Here is a 21,827-nt window from a genome sequence, read left to right on the forward strand (position 1 = left end):
CTGCCTCTCTATGCCCAGTAGAGAGCCTCAAGGTCTATCTTCGCAGAACTTCGAACTTTGGTGGAGGCCAACTCTTCAAAGGAGAAACATCGGGCAGCGACCTGTCACTGAAACAATTAAGAGCGAAAATCACCGACTTCATTCGCAGAGCAGATCCTGACAGTACACCCGCTGGTCATGATCCTAGGAAAGTTGCATCATCTCTGAATTTCTTTCAGTGTATGGACTTTGAAAGCCTTAAGAACTTCACAGGCTGGAAGTCCTCGCGCGTTTTCTTTAAACATTATGCGAAACAAGTGCACGAAGTCAAACATTTTGTGGTAGCCGCAGGTAGTGTTATGAAACCTGCACCTAACTCTGCGTAGAACAGTGAGTTACTTGGGACTCTAACTCTTCGGGTGCCTATGTTGACCCTCGAGCGATACATAGTGATGTCGAAAACACTTAGTGCTTTTATAACTGTTCTTATCCCAGGTGAAATGTCATAGTTGTGACACAAGTGCCACATGCCCTGAGCATGATGTGTTTTATTCAAAGACTTGCGTTCCTCGAGAACGAGTGCCTACTAATAAACTTGAAATTCCTTTTCAGATTTAAGAGCAAGTCTTTATTACTATGTACATTTTGATTACTGTAAATAAACTTTACTTATTGCTGTAATTTATTTAATTTCTGCAATTGTGAAATAAAATTTCTATTTTATTATCTGTGCGTCTCAATCAGCTCCTACTTACTATGAAATACATGCCTGTCATAGTTTTATTATCCCCTTTTTTCCTTATGTTTATGGAGAAATTAAGATACTAACTCTTAATTTATATTCACTCTGATTATGTAATGTTCCAATACGAATACTTACTCTTCATACCCTGGAGATGAATCATCTTTCTCAACATACAGTGCCCAACCACCACTGGTCTGCTTTTCAGAATGTTCCTATACAAATACCAAACATTCAGCTTCATCTCCAAGTTCTTCAAGTTCTTCTATCAGGATGAATAGTCCTTCAATACCACTTTGACGTCGGCATGGCCCGTGGGAACTTCACTGCCAAGGGGGGCAGGATGCTTCTTCCCTACGGTTCTTTACCAAGATTACTATGCTAATTTGTCAATGCCTTGGCACTTACTATTAGGGGAAAATCTACCACGATACATTGATTCTCTGGTATTCTTCCATCAGGACGCCATGGCTTGAGCCCAAAAAACGGATTTTGAGCGAAGCGAAAAATCTATTTTTGGGTGAGATAGCCATGGCGTCCTGATGGACCCTCCCTGCTACTTCGTCCAGTTTTAGGTCCCACCCTGCTCTGCTGTATCATGGTGATGGGCAAGCAACTGGCTTCAGGATAAAGACGGACGTGACGTCATTTAAGCAATGGCGCCCGTTTGTTTACGTCTCGAGTATCAGTAGTAGCCACGAATGAGATTAGCTATGGAACGGCTCCCAGCTATTCTCAACCCTTACACACCGAAGCATTAACTCTGTTCGGGGTGTAGATAGCTATGTGGCGCGTTAATACATGCGTCCCCTGTTGATATACGATGTCTTAAAAGGGAAACCTTTAGGATACTCGCTCCAGAAGTTAGAATTCTGTGATAACCTGTGGTTAAATTCTCTGGGAATATCTTAGTAGTTATTTACCCAAGGAAGCTACCAAAAAGGAACCTTCCATCAGGACGCCATGGCTATCTCACCCAAAAATAGATTTTTCGCTTCGCTCAAAATCCGTTATATAACGGATTTTGAGCGAAGCGAAAAATCTATTTTTGGGTGAGATAGCCATGGCGTCCTGATGGAAGGATCCTTTATGGTAGCTTCCTTGGGTAATCACTACTAGGATTTTCCCAGAGAATTAAACCACAGGTTATCACAGAATTCTAACTTCTGGAGCGAGTATCCTAAAGGTTTCCCCTTAAGACATCGTGTAACAACAGGGGACACGCATGTATAGACGTGCCACATAGCTATCTGCACCCCATATAGAGTTAACGCTTCAATATGGCGGACAGGGAGTGGCTGAGAGCTGAGCCGCAGCCGATCTAGATGTGGCGATATCGGTACTCGCGATGTAAACAGACGGACGCCATTGCTTTTGATGACGTCACGTCCGTCCTCATTCCGAAAGTCTGGAGCTCGCTCATCACCATGATACAGCGGCGCAGGGCGGGACCTGATAACAGACAGGGTGGGTCCATCAGGACGCCATGGCTATCTCACCCAAAAATAGATTTTTCGCTTCGCTCAAAATCCGTTTTTTGGGCTCAAGCCATGGCTTCCTGATGGAAGAGTACCAGAGAATTAGTGTATCGTGGTAGACTTTTTCCCTTTATAAGTGAGTGCTAAAACATTGAGCCGAAAGCATAGTGGTCTATACTAGAGCTACCGTGAGGCAGTTGCCTTCCTGCCCCCCTGGCATGGAAGTCCCCACGGGCTATGCTAAGATCAAAGTGGTCATGGGAAGGCTATTCATATAGGCTGAAGGAACAATGAGATCCATAAGATAAATCAGAGCGATTTGGTATTCGTGTCGAAACAAACTTGAAGAAGTGGTGGTTGAACACTTCGTGTATGGAGTTGACTCATCTTCATAATTGAGTAAGTATTCGCTAAGGAGACTTACTTGCTCTATATAAATAAATGCCCGGAGTAAATCCTGGCATTTTCCTTAACCAGGAATAAAGGGTAATAAAACTATGACAAATAGTATATTTCATAGTAAGAAAGGAGCAAGGGAGACGCACAAGTAATAAAATAGACATTTTATTATATAATTGCAGGTAAATCAATACATGTCATGCAATAAATAGTAAAAAACATTTACATTGATAAAAATGTACATAGTCATAAAGGCGTGCTCTTGAGTCTGAAAGGGAAGAATCAAGTATTAGTAGGCACTCGTTCTACGGAACGTTAGTCTTTATGTAACACACGTCATGCACGTGGCATGTAGCACTCATGTGGTAATCTACTATGACATTTCACCTGAGGTAAGAACAGTTAAAGAAAACACAAGGTGGTTTCTGCTTCACTACGTATCACTTGAGGGTCAACATAGGCACCCGACGAGTTAGAGTCCCTAATAACTCACTGTTCTAAGCAGAGTTCAGAGCAGGTTTCATAACACTACCTGCGGCTACCACAAAATGTTTCACTTCGTGCACTTGTTTCGCATAATGTTTAAAGAAAACACGCGAGGATTTCCAGCCTGTATAGTTCTTGAGGCTTTCGAAATCCATACTCTGAAAGAAATTCAGAGACGAAGCGACTTTCCTAGGATCATGACCAGCGGGTGTACTGTCTGGATCCGCTCTGCGAATGAAGTAGGTGATTTTTGCTCTCAATTGTTTTAGTGACAGGTTGCTGCCCGATGTTTCTCCTTTGAAGAGTTGGCCTCCACCAAAGTTTGAAGTTCTATGAAGATAGACCTTAAGGCTCTCTACTGGACATAGAGAGGCATATTCCTTCAAGGGGCATATCCTCCACGGGCCCCATCGTTTGGTAGGTAATTCGTTCTTTGCGAGAAACGTCGGATCAGGGAAGAGGGAGAGGTCTCCTGAATCATTGAAAACGATATGTCCCTCTTCTCTAGATAGTGCCACTATTTCGCTGACTCGGGCTCCCGAAGCTAGAGCGAAGAGAAATATAACTTTCTGAGTCAGGTCCTTAAGAAGGCATGAATCATTGTCCAAGTTGGAGGCGAAGTGGAGAACTTTGTCTAGAGACCAAGTGATTGGTCTCGGAGGGGGTGCCGGTCGTAAACGGGCACAGGCCTTCGGTAGTTTGTTGAAGATGTCACTAGACAGATCTATTTGGAAGGCGTATGACAAAGGTCTGGTCAAGGCCGATTTGCAAGTAGAAATCGTGTTGGCTGCCAAGCCTTGTCCATGAAGGTGAATGAAGAAGGACATGCAAAAATCTATGGTGATTTTCGAGGGGTTCTTTGCCTTGACGAAGGAGACCCATTTCCTCCAAGACGATTCGTATTGCCTTCTCGTGGATTCGGTCTTGTATTCCTCGAGGAAGTCTAGACTCTTCTTCGAAATCCCAAACCTTTTCTTAGCGGCTAGGGTGAGAAAATCATGAGATGAAGGTCCTTGATTTTCGATGATGAAGCGAAGACAGTCGACTTCTGTATTTGCTGGGAGAGAACTGGGTCCGGGAGGGGGATCAGCGTTGGCTGCATCTCCAGGATCAAGGGGTACCAGTTGCTGCGGGGCCACTTGGGAGCCACTAGAGCTGCTGTCCCTTTGAAGGTTCTCAATTTGGAGAGGACTTTCAGCAGAAGATTGGTGGGAGGGAACAGGTAAATCTTGGCCCATCTGTTCCAATCCAAGGTCATGGCGTCCACCGCTTCCGCTTTGGGGTCCTCGTACGGGGCTACATATCGAGGAAGTTGATGGTTGTCGCTCGTTGCGAAGAGGTCGATCTGGAGTTCTGGGACTCTGTGAGAGATGAAGGAGAATGATCTTGCGTCTAGAGACCATTCCGACTCTATCGGGTTTGTCCGAGATAGAGCATCCGCTGTCACGTTGCGGAATCCTTGTAGGTGAACTGCAGACAGGTGCCATTTCTTCCTTTCTGCCAGACGGAAGATTGTCAGGAGCACCTGATTTATCTTGGGCGATCTTGAGCCCTGGCGATTGAGACAACGCACTACCACAGAGCTGTCCAGGGTCAGGCGAATGTGTACCGACGGGGGCGGGGAGAGTTTCTTCAGCGTCAGAAGAACCGCCATGGCCTCCAAGATGTTGATGTGAAACGTCTTGAATAGGGGAGACCAAGTGCCTTGAGCCTGTTGTTGGTGGGAGTGACCTCCCCAACCCTCCAATGAAGTGTCCGTATGGATGTTGAGAGATGGAGGTGGGTGTTGGAGAGGAAGGGACCTTTTTAGGGCCCTCGCTTCTGACCACGGCTTTAGAAGAAGTCGAAGTCTGCTTGGGAGCCGTCTCTTGAGGTCTCTTCGAGCGACGGATGCGGAACGTCTCCAGACTCCCGCTGCATCCTTTAGCTGTGCACGAAGCACTGGGTTTGTGATCGAGGCGAACTGTAGAGAGCCTAGAACTTGTTCCTGCTGGCGTCTCGAGATCCGTTTGGATTTTAACAGTCGCTTGACGGACCCTGCTATTTCCTTCCTTTTCTTTGCTGGAATGGAAAGGCGGTGTGACTGAAGATTCCAGTGGATGCTTAACCATTGGAACTTCTGAGCTGGAGATAGGCGAGACTTTTTCGCGTTTATCTGGAATCCCAGGTGTTCGAGAAACTGGGTAACTTTTCTGCAGGATTCTATACAATCCTCGGGCGAGGGCGCCCACACTAGCCAGTCGTCGAGGTAGGCCATCACCTGGACGTTTCGGATGCGGAGCTGTTGTACTACTGCGTCCGCTAGCTTTGTGAATATCCGAGGGGCCACGTTGAGTCCGAAGGGCATGGCCCGGAAGGCATAGCTTTTCCGTTGGAGTCGGAATCCTAGGTAGGAGGAAGCGTGATGGTTCATTGGTATGTGCCAGTATGCGTCCGCCAGGTCTATCGAGACCGTGAAAGACCCTCGAGGCAGGAGGGTTCTGATCTGTTGGAGAGTCAGCATCTTGAACTTGTCGTTCGATATGAATACGTTGAGGGGGGATAAGTCCAGAATGACTCTGAGTCTGTCTGAGTCTTTCTTGGGAACACAAAACAGTCTCCCTTGGAACCTTGTGGACTTCACCCTTCTTATCACCTTCTTGTTCAAGAGGTCTAGCACATATTCTTCCAAGAGGGGGGTTGAAGGTTGGAAGAATTGCTGGAAGGTTGGGGGTGGTTGCGCCCAGCTCCAGCCCAGACCTTTCTTGATGATGCTGTGTGCCCAGGAGTCGAAGGTCCAGCGATCCTGGAAGTGGCGGAGTCTTCCTCCCACCGGAAGCACTTCATTGCTTCTGTGGTCCCGAGGACTTGCTGCCTCGGCCGCTAGCTCCCTGTCCTCCTCTGCCTCTGGAGGGCCGGCGAGAGGAATCTCTGCCGGAACCCCTGCCTGAGCTTCTACCTTTGGGACGAAAGGTAGTGGAGTGCTGCTCGAAGGTGGGGTTGAAGGCCGGTGATGAGGGCAAAACCGGCTGTGGGACCAACTGAAAGGTCTGTGGCGGCTGAGCGACCACTTGGGGAGTAGCGGGTGCCGGAAACTGGCGTCTGTGCTGACGTTGCTGGGGTCTATGCTTCGACTGCTTCCTCTTAGGCTGAGGACCGTCATCCTGAGAGGGCTTTCTCTTCCTAGACATGCCCCATTTGTTGAGAAGGTTCCTGTTCTCAGATGCGGCCTTGTCTGTGATCTCTTTCACTAGATCAGACGGGAAGAGGTACTTGCCCCAGATGTTGGAGGCAATCAGTTTCCGGGGTTCGTGTCTGACAGTGGCACTGGAGAACACGAATTCTCTGCAGGCTCTACGAGCTCGCATGAAATGGTACAGATCCTTGACTAAGGTTGCCATGTGAGATTTGGCAAGGACCATGTAATGGTCAGGGACTCTGGTGTCACCAGCCATTACGTCCATCTGGACCTGGAGAGTGAGAGATGCTGCCAGCCTCTCCTTCGTTTCCTGTTCCCTACGAAGGAGGTGTTCGTTTAGCTTGGGGAGGTCCTCATTAAACTGACGTCCAGCAACGTCAGGATCTAGTTTGCCCACCACGAAGGTGTGTTGCACATCCTTCCAGTGTTTGGTGTCGGGCGGGGTGGCTGCGGAGAAAGGTCTGCATTCCTCCAATGCAGGGCAGGATTTCCCTTCCTCTACAGCCTTAAGGCAGGCAGCGAAGGCCTTTTCCGTGAAGGGTAGCATCACTTCATCGGGCGCAACGTAGGTGGGGTACTTCTTGCTCAGAGCCGGAAGTCCAGAGCAGGTAAAGCCTCTGCTCTTAAGCGCTTTGGCAAGCATAGCCTGGGCCTTCGAGAGATCGAACACTATTTTCTCCTTCGGTTCGGTCTCTTCCTTTGAGGATGGTTCTGAACGTAGACGGACGTAACAGTCCGGATACGCCTCAAAGCGGGGGAAGAACTCCACTTCTTCCAGGGGTATGGAACCGATCTTATCGCTGACGAAGATCTTGTCATCAGCGATGACCATATGCTCGGCGAACCGCCACGGATTGTCGCTCGAGCATGCGGGGAGGTCCTTGATGGAGATTTTGCGAGATTCCTTGGAACCTCCCATCGACCGAATGATCTTGTGAGTTTCTTGGAGCTTCTGCTCCATCACGGATTCAATGAGCCGAATCATATCCTGTGCCGTAGGTAGAGGAGTCGTGGTGGAGGACGTAGACGGGAGAGACACTTCCGTCGGTGTAGGAGTAGGAGGGGGGATGGAGGGAGGGGCATCCTCCTTATCGGACTCGGTATATACTACCCGGTCCTCTTCTTCATCATCCTCCCCTTCACCCTGGGCCATAAGGGTTTTCTCGGTGTCCTCCGAGATCTCTGACATGTGTTCATCATGTTCTGAATCCAGGTGACAATCACTCATGGACTGAGCCATGACAGTATCAGGTTCCACTGTGATCTGGACGACGGGGATCTGTTCAACTGGGACCACTGAGTCTGGTGAGGCCTTTGGGAACAGCAAAGACCTCATTTCTTCTGTGGCTAGGTATGGTCCAGTGGCGTTCTTTTGAAAGCCACGTACCCACTTGCGTAGGTTGTCCCGAGCAGTGTCCCGAATCTCCGCTGAGGGAGGGTCATAGAATGCTTTCTGTAGGCATTCTTGGCAGACCGAACAGGTGGTGGGGCCCCAGTACTTGAGATCCCCTCTCTTGTGAGCACAAGGGGCGTGTGTCCTACACGCCGTGTGTCCATAAAAGTGTGGCCGACGGACCGCGCAGAAGTCGTGGTCACACTTGACGTACTCCTCCTGTAAAAGAAAGAGACGATGAGTATTGTAGAGTCATAATATGGCTCGTATATAAAGTTAATTATTAACAAGTTAATATTAACATAAGTTAATTGTGATGCACAGAAGGGTGGGTGAAAGGAGACAGACGCATGCCTCGTGTAACCCGCCCGGCTGGTTGCCGTAGCATCAGACAGTCCCAGGTGGCCGTAGGCCTCCATGGAAGGTGTCTTGATAATGGGAATTCCATTTAGAATTACCATATAGACTAGGCTTGAAATCTTATCAAGAAAGTCTGGGGATCATGAGATCCTAGTAAGGTTCCGGCAACCAGACGTGCCAATTACACGTAGCGTGCTGGAAAGATGAAACACGCAAGAAGACAGAGTGAAAACTGAACAAAATGTACGATTCCGTACCAATTTGTCTGCGTTAACAAGCCGTCTAGGTGCGGTTTTTAGGAGCTATCGCTAGTAAAGATAGCTGAGAGAAGGGGTGCAAGGCATCTTGCCGCCTCCGGACTGGTCCGGCATACCCCCGGCACGCCGGAAGCCGCTCGAGCAGAGTTTCTGGCATTCAAGAATGATCATTCTATGGTCAAAAGAAGCCAGGGTGGCGGCAGCCGGTAGCGGCGGCCGCCGGCAAGGAGCGGCGGTTCCGGCAGCCGGAGGCAGTCGGAGGGTGACAGGGGTAAGGATAAAGGAGCATAGCCGGGGCCGGGGGCCGGCAGCTAGTGCCGGCTCTCCGGGAGGGGTCGGCAGTGTGCCGAGGCTATGAGGGAATGGAGAGGCCACGGCGGTAAACCGGCGGCCGGCGGCGATCCCCCGGTACTCGGGGGAAGGCGGCAAAGATAAGGAAGTCACCCGTAGTGGCGGTAAAGCCGGGGTAGAGGCGGCAAGGGACAAGCACCAAAGATGGAGGTGGGATGGCAAGGCTGTACTAGCCTAGTCAAGACACCTCTGGAAAAGGTACCACCATGATAGAGGTGAATCTATCATCCTAAGCAGGAGCCGCAATGGCCGGGGCTAAGGCAGTCCAAGAGAGGACAGGGTGTACCCAAAGAAGGGGTGGAGACTCTTCGTGTCGACCAAATGATAACTGACTCCATAGCACTATGGAGGGACTATGTATCAGAGCGGACAACACTGGGAGCACCACGGGGTCCAGCACTCCAGCCTAGGGTGGAGTGTAGGACAGGGGACATATGAAGCCTAACCTACTGGTAGGTTAGGCTAGGCAAGAGATAGGTTGGGGGGGGGAAAGGGTCTTCTTATAAGAAAGGATGGGTTATGTACCAGAGCGGCCACCTAGGAAGGGAGATGCTCACCCTAACCTATAGTAGGTGGACCAACTGAAAAACGGTGCACGCGTATATTTCAGCAAGGTACATAAACCAACCCTCCCAACCTAACCTGGATTAGGGTCGTTAGACCCTAATCAAGGAAGGGAGAAGACGTATCGCAAGGAAAAGGTCCAGGACCGATTCAGCTTAAAGGAGGTGATCCTACCTTTAAGGTCCGCAACACTAAGGGAGGGGTCATTCCCTTAGGTGGGGAGGCGATATAGTACTCTGAGGAGTCTTGTCCTATCACATGTAATAGGATACAAGATTACCAGAGGGAAGCCCTAGGGCTAGGGATGAAGAGAGCATATAGGGGTCCTATCATAAGGTTAGGTTAGCAAGGCACTCAAGATAACCTACCCCCTATATGGTCCCTGAAGGCAAAAAACACTTGCATCACTGTCAATGGTATTGTAAAATAATGCCAAAATCTTCATAACTAACACTAGGATCACTGGGATATCATGCATTAACACTGGTATAGGCTCACTGGCCTAGGGGCTAATCAAAGCCTACTGGTATGGGGTCAGCGAAGACCCTAATTAATGCGTCAAAAACACGATATAAAGTTCCTAGCTATGAAGACTAAATAACTAATAGCGCTGATTAGTAATTTATATACCGGTAAGGCTGTTGCGGCTAACTAAATAAGGCATGCAAGCAACAGCAGCGTCATAAAATGGCGCTGACCGGTCTGGCAAAGCTCTGCCACAATTATGCAAATATCTCGAAAAGTAAGATTTACTTTAAGGCCAGAGCTTATTTAAACAATACTTTAACCTTTGTACTCAACTTTCCAGAAGAAGGTGAAGCTGACGGTTGAGACATAGCGAGGATGCAAGTAGATAAAGTCGCACAAAGGGAAAAATACGTCCAATCGAGCGAGCTACTAGCAAAGGAATGAGGACGGACGTGACGTCATCAAAAGCAATGGCGTCCGTCTGTTTACATCGCGAGTACCGATATCGCCACATCTAGATCGGCTGCGGCTCAGCTCCCAGCCACTCCCTGTCCGCCATATTGAAGCGTTAACTCTATATGGGGTGCAGATAGCTATGTGGCACGTCTATACATGCGTGTCCCCTGTTGTTACACGATGTCTTAAGGGGAAACCTTTAGGATACTCGCTCCAGAAGTTAGAATTCTGTGATAACCTGTGGTTTAATTCTCTGGGAAAATCCTAGTAGTGATTACCCAAGGAAGCTACCATAAAGGATCCTTCCATCAGGACGCCATGGCTTGAGCCCAAAAATAATATTTTCGGTCACGCTCAGCTCTCCCCGTCCCTCGGGTATGGGGGGGGGGAAGAGGGAGTAGTCATATCTTTGTCATGTCAGGGTGAGAGAGGGGTGTGCGTGTGCGTGCATATCTATCTAAATATATGGCAGTCATTTTTGACTTATCACTTACACTAGTTTATGGATAATGAGCTCTCTCTCTCTCTCTCTCTCTCTCTCTCTCTCTCTCTCTCTCTCTCTCTCTCTCTCTCTCTCTCTCATATGAATTTGTTTATTTTTAATCCAATTTAATATTAAGCAAACTTATATCTTTTTAGAGACAACAATTTTAATTGTATCTTACAATTTTTTATTATTATCAACTGTAATGTTTCTCTAATTTAATTTGCAAAAAAAAATAGTGTAGTTTCTTCTCCGTGATTGTCTTTCCTCATCGTCAAACATTTCTTTATTTCTTTATATTTTCTCCGTTTTATTTTCTCGTACAATTTATCATTATGTTTTATCAACTGTTATGTTTCTCTGATATTTAAAAAAAAAAAAAACAGTAGTTTCTTCTGTAAGTTTGTCTTCCCTTATCGTTAGAGATTTCTTTCATTATCATCATCATCTCCTCCTACGCCTATTTGACGCAAAAGGCCTCGGTTAGATTTTGCCAGTCGTCTCTATTTTGAGCTTTTGAATCAATACTTCTCCATTCATCATCTACTTCACGCTTCATAGTCCTCAGCCATGTAGGCCTGGATCTTCCAACTCTTCTAGTGCCTTGTGGAGCCCAGTTGAAAATTTGGTGAACTAATCTTTCTTTGGGAGTGCGAAGAGCATGCCCAAACCATCTCCATCTACCCCTCACCATGATATCATCCACGTATGGCACTCGAGTAATCACTTATATAGTTTCATTTTTTAATCCTGGCCTGCCATTTAACTCCCAATATCCCCCTGAGGGCTTTGGTCTCAATTCTACAAAACCTGTTGGATATTGTTTCGTTGACAAATTATAATTTCGCTTTTCATGTTTCAGATTTGCCAGGCTGGCTGCAGCTGCATTTTTGAATGCAGGCATCAGAGTGTACCTGCTGGGGAAGATAGTGCCGACGCCCTTCGTGCCGTTCACCGTCGTCCAGTTGGGGGCTGCAGCGGGCGTTATGGTGACGGCGTCTCACAACCCTAAAGAGGACAATGGCTATAAGGTTTACTGGGAGAATGGAGCTCAGGTATGTCAGCATTTGTTAGTTATTCTTAACATTGCAACTTAAGTTATAAAATATGTGGTACTTAACCTTCCATGTTATAAAATGTTATGTGTTTTTTGACCTTCCAACTACAGTACTATCTTGTTATAAAATGTTGTGTGTTCCTTGACCTTCCAACTACTGTCTTGTTATAAAATGTTGTGTGTTCCTTGACCTTCCAACTACTGTCTTGTTATAAAATGTTGTGTGTTCCTTGACCTTCCAACTACTGTCTTGTTATAAAATGTTGTGTGTTCCTTGACCTTCCAACTACTGTCTTGTTATAAAATGTTGTGTGTTCCTTGACCTTCCAACTACTGTCTTGTTATAAAATGTTGTGTGTTCCTTGACCTTCCAATTACTGTCTTGTTATAAAATGTTGTGTGTTCCTTGACCTTCCAACTACTGTCTTGTTATAAAATGTTGTGTGTTCCTTGACCTTTCAACTACAGTCATGTTATAAAATGTTGTGTTCCTTGACCTTCCAACTACTGTCTTGTTATAAAATGTTGTGTGTTCCTTGACCTTCCAACTACTGTCTTGTTATAAAATGTTGTGTGTTCCTTGACCTTCCAACTACTGTCTTGTTATAAAATGTTGTGTGTTCCTTGACCTTCCAACTACTGTCTTGTTATAAAATGTTGTGTGTTCCTTGACCTTCCAATTACTGTCTTGTTATAAAATGTTGTGTGTTCCTTGACCTTCCAACTACTGTCTTGTTATAAAATGTTGTGTGTTCCTTGACCTTCCAACTACTGTCTTGTTATAAAATGTTGTGTGTTCCTTGACCTTCCAACTACTGACATGTTATAAAATGTTGTGTTCCTTGACCTTCCAACTAATGACATGTTATAAAATGTTGTGTTCCTTGACCTTCCAACTACTGTCATGTTTTAAAATGGTTTGTTCCCAGAGCTTTCAACCAAAATTCTAAAATGCTGTGCTGTTTTTTTTTTTTTTTTTTTTTTTATCCTTCATATGATGATCATAATCAGGTCAAGAAGATGTAGTACATTTCAAATTATTTGAATAATTGTTAGTTTCTGCTCTTGTGCTGCTTTTGATTTGTGTAACCTCTGAAAATATAAAATTTTCGTTGACAAAATGTTACTTAATTTTAATGTGCACATTCTATCAGTATGTAGTAATGTAAGAGGTCAGGGTCATCCCTTAAGTGTAAATTTAATATATTTAAGTTTTCCAACTTTATTTAGCAAGAATTAATATGTACAAAACAACAAACTGTATATTTCTCTAATAAAAAAATGGAAGAAATTAATTTCTGTTGCCTATTTCAGATTATACCCCCTCACGACAGAGGCATACAGACAAGCATCGAAGAAAATGTTGAGCCGTGGGAAAATGCTTGGGACCTCGAGAAGGCATTGGCTGACCCTCAGCTCAGCGATCCTCTGTCTGAAATGTCCGAAAAGTACTTTTCGAAGCTCAGCGATTCCATGTTACAGAAGGAGAAGAACCAAAAGTCCCCGCTCAAGTTCACAGTCACGGCCATGCACGGAGTCTCTCACGATTATATGGTCCAGGCTTTCAAGTCTTGCAATTTCAAAGTAAGACAAGGGGATTTTACTTTGATATATATATATATATATATATATATATATATATATATATATATATATATATATATATATATATATATATATGAATAATTGGTGCTACTGTAGTGTGATTCCTATCATCAGGATTCTACTATAGTGTGATTCCTACCCTATTTTTTGGGTATGAGGTGATTCCTCTCAAAGGATAGATAAAACATACTTCTTGACACTATTTTAATCTATTCTATTCTATAAAACATGGTGAAAAATCCATAAAACGCACTTTAAACAATCATAATTAACTTTGGGAGTCAATATTGCAAAATTGAAGGCCTAATTCAGTAACAAAAATTTACTAACAAAAACTTGTTTAATGTCGCTTAAGATTGCTACGAAGTGATCTTGATCTTTCAAAACATGCTAGCAGTGTTCATCCAAGTGCCCCTGGAGTACCTTACCTAACCTAACCTAACCTAACACTATTTGGTTGTTTGCTTGTTTAGGTGGTTTGCAGGTATCACCCTATAGTAGATTTGAATCCCCATATTGAGGTAGGAACAGAAAAGGAGGGTAGGAATCACGCTTTAGTAGCACCGAATAATTTTCCATCTGCCATGAATTTGTAACTATATATTTAGGAATTTAAACAAATGCTAACAGAAAAGCATCTGAAGGTGAATTTTTCATTTTATTTCAAAACTTAATTGCTGACCTTTCATGTAAACAGGGTCATATGCTAACTGAATAATTTAAAGATAACGGTAGAAGATTGATGAATATGATATAGGTGCTTTTGTACAAGTTCCCATGTTCACTCTTATCTCAAAACCACCCACATAAATTGATTGGTGCTTACTGAAAATTCACTCCATGAAAAGTATTGTCAAATTCCATATCGCATACAATAAAAGATATTAGTACTCTTGGAAAATACTGTATTTTTTTCTCAATTACTATTGATTAGTATTAAGGGCTGTAGACCATTTTTATATTATCACAACTTATTGTTTTGTTTTTTCCCGTCAGCCTTTGATACCAGTGAAGGAACAAATGGTGCCAGACCCAGAATTCCCAACGGTTAAATTCCCAAATCCCGAGGAAGGAAAGAGTGCCCTTGATCTGTCGTTTAAAACTGCAGATGAAAACGATTCTACAGTGATCTTGGCCAATGACCCTGATGCTGATAGACTTGCTGTGGCTGAGAAAACAAAGTACGTTTGTTGCTACTTTTAGAATATACTATAGTCGCCGCAAAGATTCCAGACGAAATAAGCTCCACCCTCTGATGATGTCATAGCCAGTCACATTGTCTCCCTCGTTTGGAGCGGTCACGATACAAATTTCAAACTATACCAACTTATAATCACTTTAAGGGTATGTGTTGTCACCGCTGTTAATACAGGAGACGTCATGATTGGCTATGACCTTATCATGGGTTGGGGCTTACTGTACTTTGTTCAAAATCTCTGCAGCAACTGTACAGTTCTATGAAAGTACAGTACTTCTGTTAGGGGCTAGTTAAGTTAGTATGCCTTTTAAAGGTTTGAAGGTCACTCATGAATGGCAGAGGCAAGGGACAGTGACAATACCCTAGGTAGCAATACAATGTCCTAGAGACTGACCCTACATACATATGATCAGTGCCCAAGCCCCTCTCCACCCAAGATAGGACCAGGAAGGGTCGAAATACAATGTCCTAAAGACTGCATATAATCAGTGCCCAAGCCCCTCTCCACTCAAGCTAGAACAAGGGTCAGGCAATTTCTGCTGATGACTTAGCAGGTAGACCTTGAGGTTCCTCCAAACTCCTCATCTTTAGCTCACAAGCATGGTAAGGTTGTAGACACTAAAAGAAACTCTCGAGCTTGTACGGGACTAGAAACCCAGTCCGACAGATCACCAGGCAGGGATGTTTCCAAGTTTCCAATAGGCACTGTAGACAATGCCAAAGGGTCTTTGCATCCGCCCTTAGGACCCTTGCTGCATTCTCCTTTTAATTTTTTACTTTATCTCTGTTCCTACTAACATGTTTCTGTCCTACCTTTTTCCCAACTTTTATTTTATACTTCAACAGCAGGGTTTTCTCCCAGTTGCAACTGTGAGCTAATTGTCCTCCACGTATCCAGCGCTGGGCCTGGCTCAAAGACTATCAATCCTTATGTAAATACAATTTAAAAGTACTGAAAGTGATTTAATTCTTGAGTATAATTTCGCTTACTAATAACCATTAATCAGAAATACAGTACTGTAATTTTAATTTTCTTTTTAGAATAATCTTGGTATGATTGATTAAAAAAATGTTCTAAGAACAGATACTGTTTAAGTGAGAATTATAATAGTACTCTTTGTAGGACTGAATTTAAAAAGAAAATAATTGAGAAGGACAATTATAGTTGGAAATTTCAGTCCTTTACTAGGAATTAGTTTTGCACAATTATATGTATTGTGTCTTTTATTCTCAAAATATGAATGTTTCAGTTATTATGTATACTATCTGATATCATTAGTTATTTTTTTTATAATACATTTAAAGATTCTCTACAATTATATACAATATTGTGCATTGTAATTTTTTTAGATGTATAGTTTCCACATTACTTTCATACTTTAGTGACCTTTGTGATTTACATGCTATATTTAGAATAGCAGAATGTGTAATTAATGAATGAGGAAAGGTTTAGGGGTTTTAAAAGATGAAGAATAGCTACTGCGTCCAGTTTCAGAGATCTAGATCTTTAGTGGAATCATCTGTTCTAAGTTAGTTTACCAGTCAATTTTACATACATACATATACCAAAGGCACTTCCCCCAATTTTGGGGGGTAGCCGACATCAACAAAGAAACAAAACAAAAAGGGGACCTCTACTCTCTACGTTCCAGTCAATTTTACAATTCAATAATTCCCCATTGCCTTCGTTGAATAAAGTGAATACTGTACATTTACATGAGTAAGTATTGCAAAATTATGTCACTGTCTCTTTGCTGCCATAGATATGAGGTAACCAAGATGTGTTTTTAAAATTCCCAGGAATGGTTTAAACTTTAATATTTTCTTGAATGTTGAGTCCTTATTACAGGACAGACAGTTGTAATGAAAACCTTTGTCCACTTGATGCTTAGGGTTATTGATTGAATCACATATCAAAAGTTGTTGAACTTGAATTACATATTAAAAGATGTTAAACTTGAATCACTTATTATAAGATATTGAACTTAAATCACGTATCAAAAGATATTGAATGTAAATCACTTATTAAAAGATGTTGAACTCAGAAAATATTAATTATTTGTCTCTTTTCATAGTGGACAGTGGAAGGTCTTCACTGGCAATGAAGAAGGTGCTCTTCTGGGATGGTGGGCGTGGTTCCGTTGTCAGCAGCTCACCCCTGACATCCCTCCGAGTGATTGTTATATGTTAGCTTCTACAGTATCCTCTAAAATATTGGATGCAATTGGAAGAAAGGAAGGATTCAATTTTGTTGTAAGTAGCTATGTTGATTGTTCTCTTGACTTACTATAGCTAGTAATTGAAATTATAACTCTTAACTCCTGTGGTTTTGGGTTGATTTGTTTGAACTACACCAAACAAGCTATGTAATATGAACAGTAAGCACATTGGTTTGTTACATAATTGTTCTTTTTCTGAAATACGCAGTACTCTAGAAGTTTTATTCCAGCTGTTACCAAGTGTGGAATGATCTTCCTAATCGGGTAGTTGAATCAGTAGAACTTCAAAAGTTCAAAGTTGGAGCAAATGCTTTTTTGTTGACCAGGCGGACATGAGTCTTTTTATAGTTTATTTATGACATATTTGTTTTCGATGTTGTTAATAGTTTAAATATGACATGTCTGTTTTGACATTGTTACTTTTTTTAGAATGATTTATTATTAATTTGTTCTCTTCATTTATTTATTTCCTTATTTCCTTTCCTCACTGGGCTATTTTTCCCTGTTGGAGCCCCTTATAGCATCTTGCTTTTCCAAATAGGGTTGTAGCTTGGATAGTAATATTAATAATAATAATGTGAGTTTGTATAACAGTAAGCTAATTTTTTTTACATAATTGTTCTTTTCTGAAATACAGTAATGGGAGTTTGTTTATACACATATGATAATTCTCGCATTTACGTCAAACAGCTTCAAATGAAGTTTCAAGTTACTAGTAACCTACTTTTCTCTCAAACTGAAGTCTGGTCATGTACATATGAAGGACAGAAGCCCATTAGGAGGGAACCATTTGAATTGAAAATATGTACATTGCAATTTTTATACTATTAATTTTGATTTTGATGCGGAGATGGTTGTAATACGAAGATAGTAAATTCATCATATTTCTGGGAGAGATCAAGATAAAAAGACATATGGGTGTATATTTAAATATATTGTATAGTATTTGATTATTTTCAGAATTTTAATATACTGTAGTAATTTTAAATTTCCTTCCCTTCTACAGGAAACTTTAACCGGCTTTAAGTGGATGGGTAATTCTGCACATGATCTTTTAAATAAGGACAAGACCGTGCTGTTTGCTTTTGAAGAAGCCATCGGCTTTATGAACGGGAGTGAGGTAAAGTACCATTTTAGTTTTTAAAAGAAATTATTGTTTTTAATATATTATTTGGCCACTCTAGAAATTTTTTATGCTAGTCCAAAATCAACCTTTACATAAGTCAACTCTGTGAATTACATATTAGAATTAATGCTATGCTATGTAAGTCATAGCCAGTTTCAAGTATCATGTATGAAGAAGGTCAAGGTCCTTTCCTGTATTAATACAAATGCGAAGGAAAGAAATTCTGTTCATAGTGTTTTGGGAAAATGATTGAAGTATCATATACAGTGTCCCTTTTATGTTTCTGTTTTACAAAACTTAAGAGACCACTGAATCTACAGTATATAGAGTCAATTTTAGTACCGATTGTAAGTACTGTACAGTGACGTCACACATAAAATAACACTATTATGACATCATCAATGTGGAAACAATGTAATGTGACATCATTGAAGCTCCATCAATGTTATGATGTTAAATTTTAAGGAACAACTCAGCTTGTACTGTATTTTCTTAAGATCTCAAGAATTATTTAGTTGTGATAAACCAGAATGAAAGTTTATTTAAATCGTCACCTCCATTGGATGAGAACTTGAATATTTATCCATATTGTATTTAAAGGCTGAATTAAATGTTGCTTACGTTCACTTGTATATGAAACCTTGATCGAGTCATAGACAATATAATCAATGAACGAATGACAAATAATAACGTGATTAATAATAAAAACTTTTATGAAATCTTGATCAAGTCATAGACAATATAATCAATGAACGAATGACAAATAATAACGTGATTATTAATAAAAACTTTGGTTTTAAATGTGGATTTCTTATGGTAATTATGACTTAACTAAGTATGGTTATGAACAAATTATTAATTAATTATAGTTTCGTTTTAGTAAAATGAACGAATTTGTACGGTAAAAAGGAAACTAAAGGAATGTTCTATTGATTCAGTTTAATATGATTTGTGGTAAATATTCTTTAAATAATTTAACATTCATAACTTTGTTGTATGTATTGAAGTTCATGAAAAATCTTGTTAGAGACCAAAGAGAAAATTAGACATAGTGTACACTAATACAGTACTGTACAATATACATATAGTATTTGCACATAGTTATTTATTTTAGAAATTATAATAGTACAGTATATTAGTGAGTGTGATGCCAGGAAGGCTACTTATATGACATTAGTTACATTTTTATTATATTATTATTCCTAGCTAAGGTACAGTATGCCATAAGCCCAAGGGCTCTAATAGGGAAAATTAGCCCAGTGAGGAAAGTAAACAAAGAAATGAATAAACTACAAGATAAGTAATGAACATTGAAAATAATATATTTTAAGAATAGTAACAATATTAAATCAAATCTTTCATATATAAAGTATAAAACTTAAAAACAATAGGAAGAGAAATAAGATAGGTAGTGTGCCCGAGTTTACCCTCAAGCAAGAGAACTCTAACCCAAGACAGTGGAAGACCATGGTACACAGGCTATGGCACTACAGTATAAGTAAGTTTTCCTATCCTGAAATTATTTTTTTTAATTATGTTTGTTCCAAACCTTTTTTTCTTGAAACAGGTTCTGGACAAAGACGGGGTATCTGCAGCCATGCGATTAGCTGAAATGTCAACTTACCTAGCCATGGAACATAATATGACACTACAAGACAAATTACAGGACATTTATACGACGTAAGTTCTTTATGTTGTATTACTTTAGTAGAGTTGTGGCAAACCATTCCTTTACCGTTAAATTTACCTTGCTTACGGCTGTCAGATAACTTGTTTATGTAAGGAAAGGAATTTATTTTTTCTTGGCGTTATACAGTAATATATTTTTTGAATCACGATCTTTAAAACTTCTTACTTGTTTCAGATATGGATACCACGTAAGCAACAATTCTTACTATATATGCCACGACCAGAATACCATCAGCAAGATGTTCGACAGAATGAGAAACTTTGAAGGCCCTAATACAGTGAGTTCTTGATAATGTTTTTTAATAATTTCTAGAGGCATTGTAATTTGATTAATTTGTAGTATTGGGGTATCTCTGAATCCATATTTATTATATTGTATTTGCTGAAGCAGTTTTATTTATAGTAAATCTTAGTTTCACCTCGATAATTTAGATGATCCCTTCTGAGAAGCTCACAGATAAAAGAACAAATGATTAATTCCATTCATTGCAAAACAATACTTCAACAGGCTTCCCTTTGTAAAATATACTGCCTCAACAATTAGTAGTCCTGACTAACTTATTCATGAATGCCATTGAGATATTTTTGATTGATAAATAAGTTCCTTAAGGATCGAGAATGAAATACTTGTATGTTGTGTATAAGGACTTCAATTTGAGGACTGAGGAGTGGGTAAACTGCAAAAGTTGGAGCCTTAGGCAAAGTCTTTTATACCAGACTTGAAAGTTTCAAAATACTGCGCTTTCAGCTAAAGATAGAATGATAAATGAAATAATCTTGCTAGGGGAAAAGAGAAGTAAGATAAAGGTGAAGTAGCAGGACAGCTAAGATGGAAGAGGCCAAAGAGAACAGTTGAAAAGTAAAAGGTAGAAAAGTATGCAATCTGGGTCTGCATGGTTGCTGCAACGCACCTATATTATTGTCTCTTCTTCTTCCTCTTCTTCTTCTTTGTCTGCATCGTTTCCCACCTTTATATGGGGTCGATGTTTCTGGACAGCTTTCTCCCTCTACCTCTGTCCCACACTTCATCACCAGTTAATCCCTTTGATCGAAGGTCATTCTTGATACAGTCCATCCACCTTCGCTTTGAGTATTGTCTCTAGTATGCCACAAAAGGATGTAAATGATAACCCGTTCCCCTTTAGCATTAGTCAACAGAGGTGAAAATGTCTGATATTATTTATTTTTCATTTTTTAAAGTTACAATTGAAATAATCTTTTTCTTGCAGTATCCAAAGTCAGTTGGTGGTGGCAAATTTATCATTAATGACATTAGAGATCTGACAACTGGATACGACTCTTCACAACCTGACAAAAAAGCAGTCTTGCCTGTGTCCCCTTCAAGTCAGATGATAACCTTCTCCTTTGGAAATGGATGTGTGCTAACTCTGCGTACGAGTGGAACCGAACCAAAGATAAAGTATTACTCGGAGATGTGTGCCAAACCTGAACAACAGTAAGTATTAAATTTTTAGTTTAGAAAAGTTTATTAGCATTTATTTTCCTGAACATGTTATCCTGTAGTAAACTGTACAGTATACAGTATCTTGTTTTTAGTTGGTCTAAATTTGAATCAGTATAAACTGTTCAATTGTATGTAATAGATATTATTAGTGTCAGTGAATATACTGTACAGTATTTTGTTTCTGACAGTGCTATTCAGCATCCTCAGAAAATGGCTCACAGATAAAATATGCCAAAGTATTTCAATAAACATTTTGAAAATTGATAATGTCCTTACTCTTTTGACTTATCTATTTTGACCTTTCAGTGACTGGGCTGCGCTGAAAGCTGAACTTGCAGAGGTGGTGGAAGCCGTGGTTGAAGAACTTATGCAACCCAAGGAAAACAATCTTATTCCTCGAGCTGACTGAAGATAACAGAGTATTTTTTCATCCGTAATATTTTTGCTACGAGTAACTACTGTGCTACCTAATTTGCCTTGCCTAATTGAAAGTGTAACGTGATTGCCTTAAAGCTTCCATTGATTCAGATCTGTGGCCTAATTGATGTATGATATTCAGTTTTGATTTAATTTGGGGTCCAGTAGTTTTAGTAAGTAATGTGAACGTGTTAATTCTCAGTGGATTTTATGTAAATAAATAGACGAGTACAAGTCTTATTGTAAATGCTAAATGTGCATAGAAAATGTTACAGAACTTGGAATGTCTGTATGTATTTATTTGTTTAAACAAAAGATTAACTGTACAATTCTTTTTAATGTACCGATTTAGAATATGTGTAGAGCATTTATACAATCTGGTGTAACTAATCAGAATTCATATTGGCATTTGTCCAATATACATAATCCTGCGTAAACTGTATATCATTCTCCCAC

At 41.2% G+C, this 21,827-nt stretch overlaps 1 protein-coding gene across 1 annotated transcript in view; it reads left to right on the top strand.

Moving 5' to 3' along the window:
* LOC137643758 (phosphopentomutase-like) overlaps positions 1–21,827 on the top strand; it is a 36,256-nt gene extending 14,429 nt beyond the window's left edge. The window contains exons 6-14 of the mRNA XM_068376448.1: positions 11,458–11,650; positions 12,967–13,236; positions 14,254–14,438; positions 16,531–16,708; positions 17,681–17,794; positions 19,368–19,480; positions 19,665–19,767; positions 20,719–20,945; positions 21,261–21,827. Of these exons, the coding sequence (XP_068232549.1) occupies positions 11,458–11,650; positions 12,967–13,236; positions 14,254–14,438; positions 16,531–16,708; positions 17,681–17,794; positions 19,368–19,480; positions 19,665–19,767; positions 20,719–20,945; positions 21,261–21,363 (1,486 nt within the window). The 3' untranslated portion in view covers positions 21,364–21,827. The remainder of the gene's footprint in view (positions 1–11,457; positions 11,651–12,966; positions 13,237–14,253; positions 14,439–16,530; positions 16,709–17,680; positions 17,795–19,367; positions 19,481–19,664; positions 19,768–20,718; positions 20,946–21,260) is intronic.

This window comes from Palaemon carinicauda, chromosome 7 (genome assembly GCF_036898095.1).
Source record: "Palaemon carinicauda isolate YSFRI2023 chromosome 7, ASM3689809v2, whole genome shotgun sequence".
Lineage (NCBI taxonomy): Eukaryota > Metazoa > Arthropoda > Malacostraca > Decapoda > Palaemonidae > Palaemon > Palaemon carinicauda.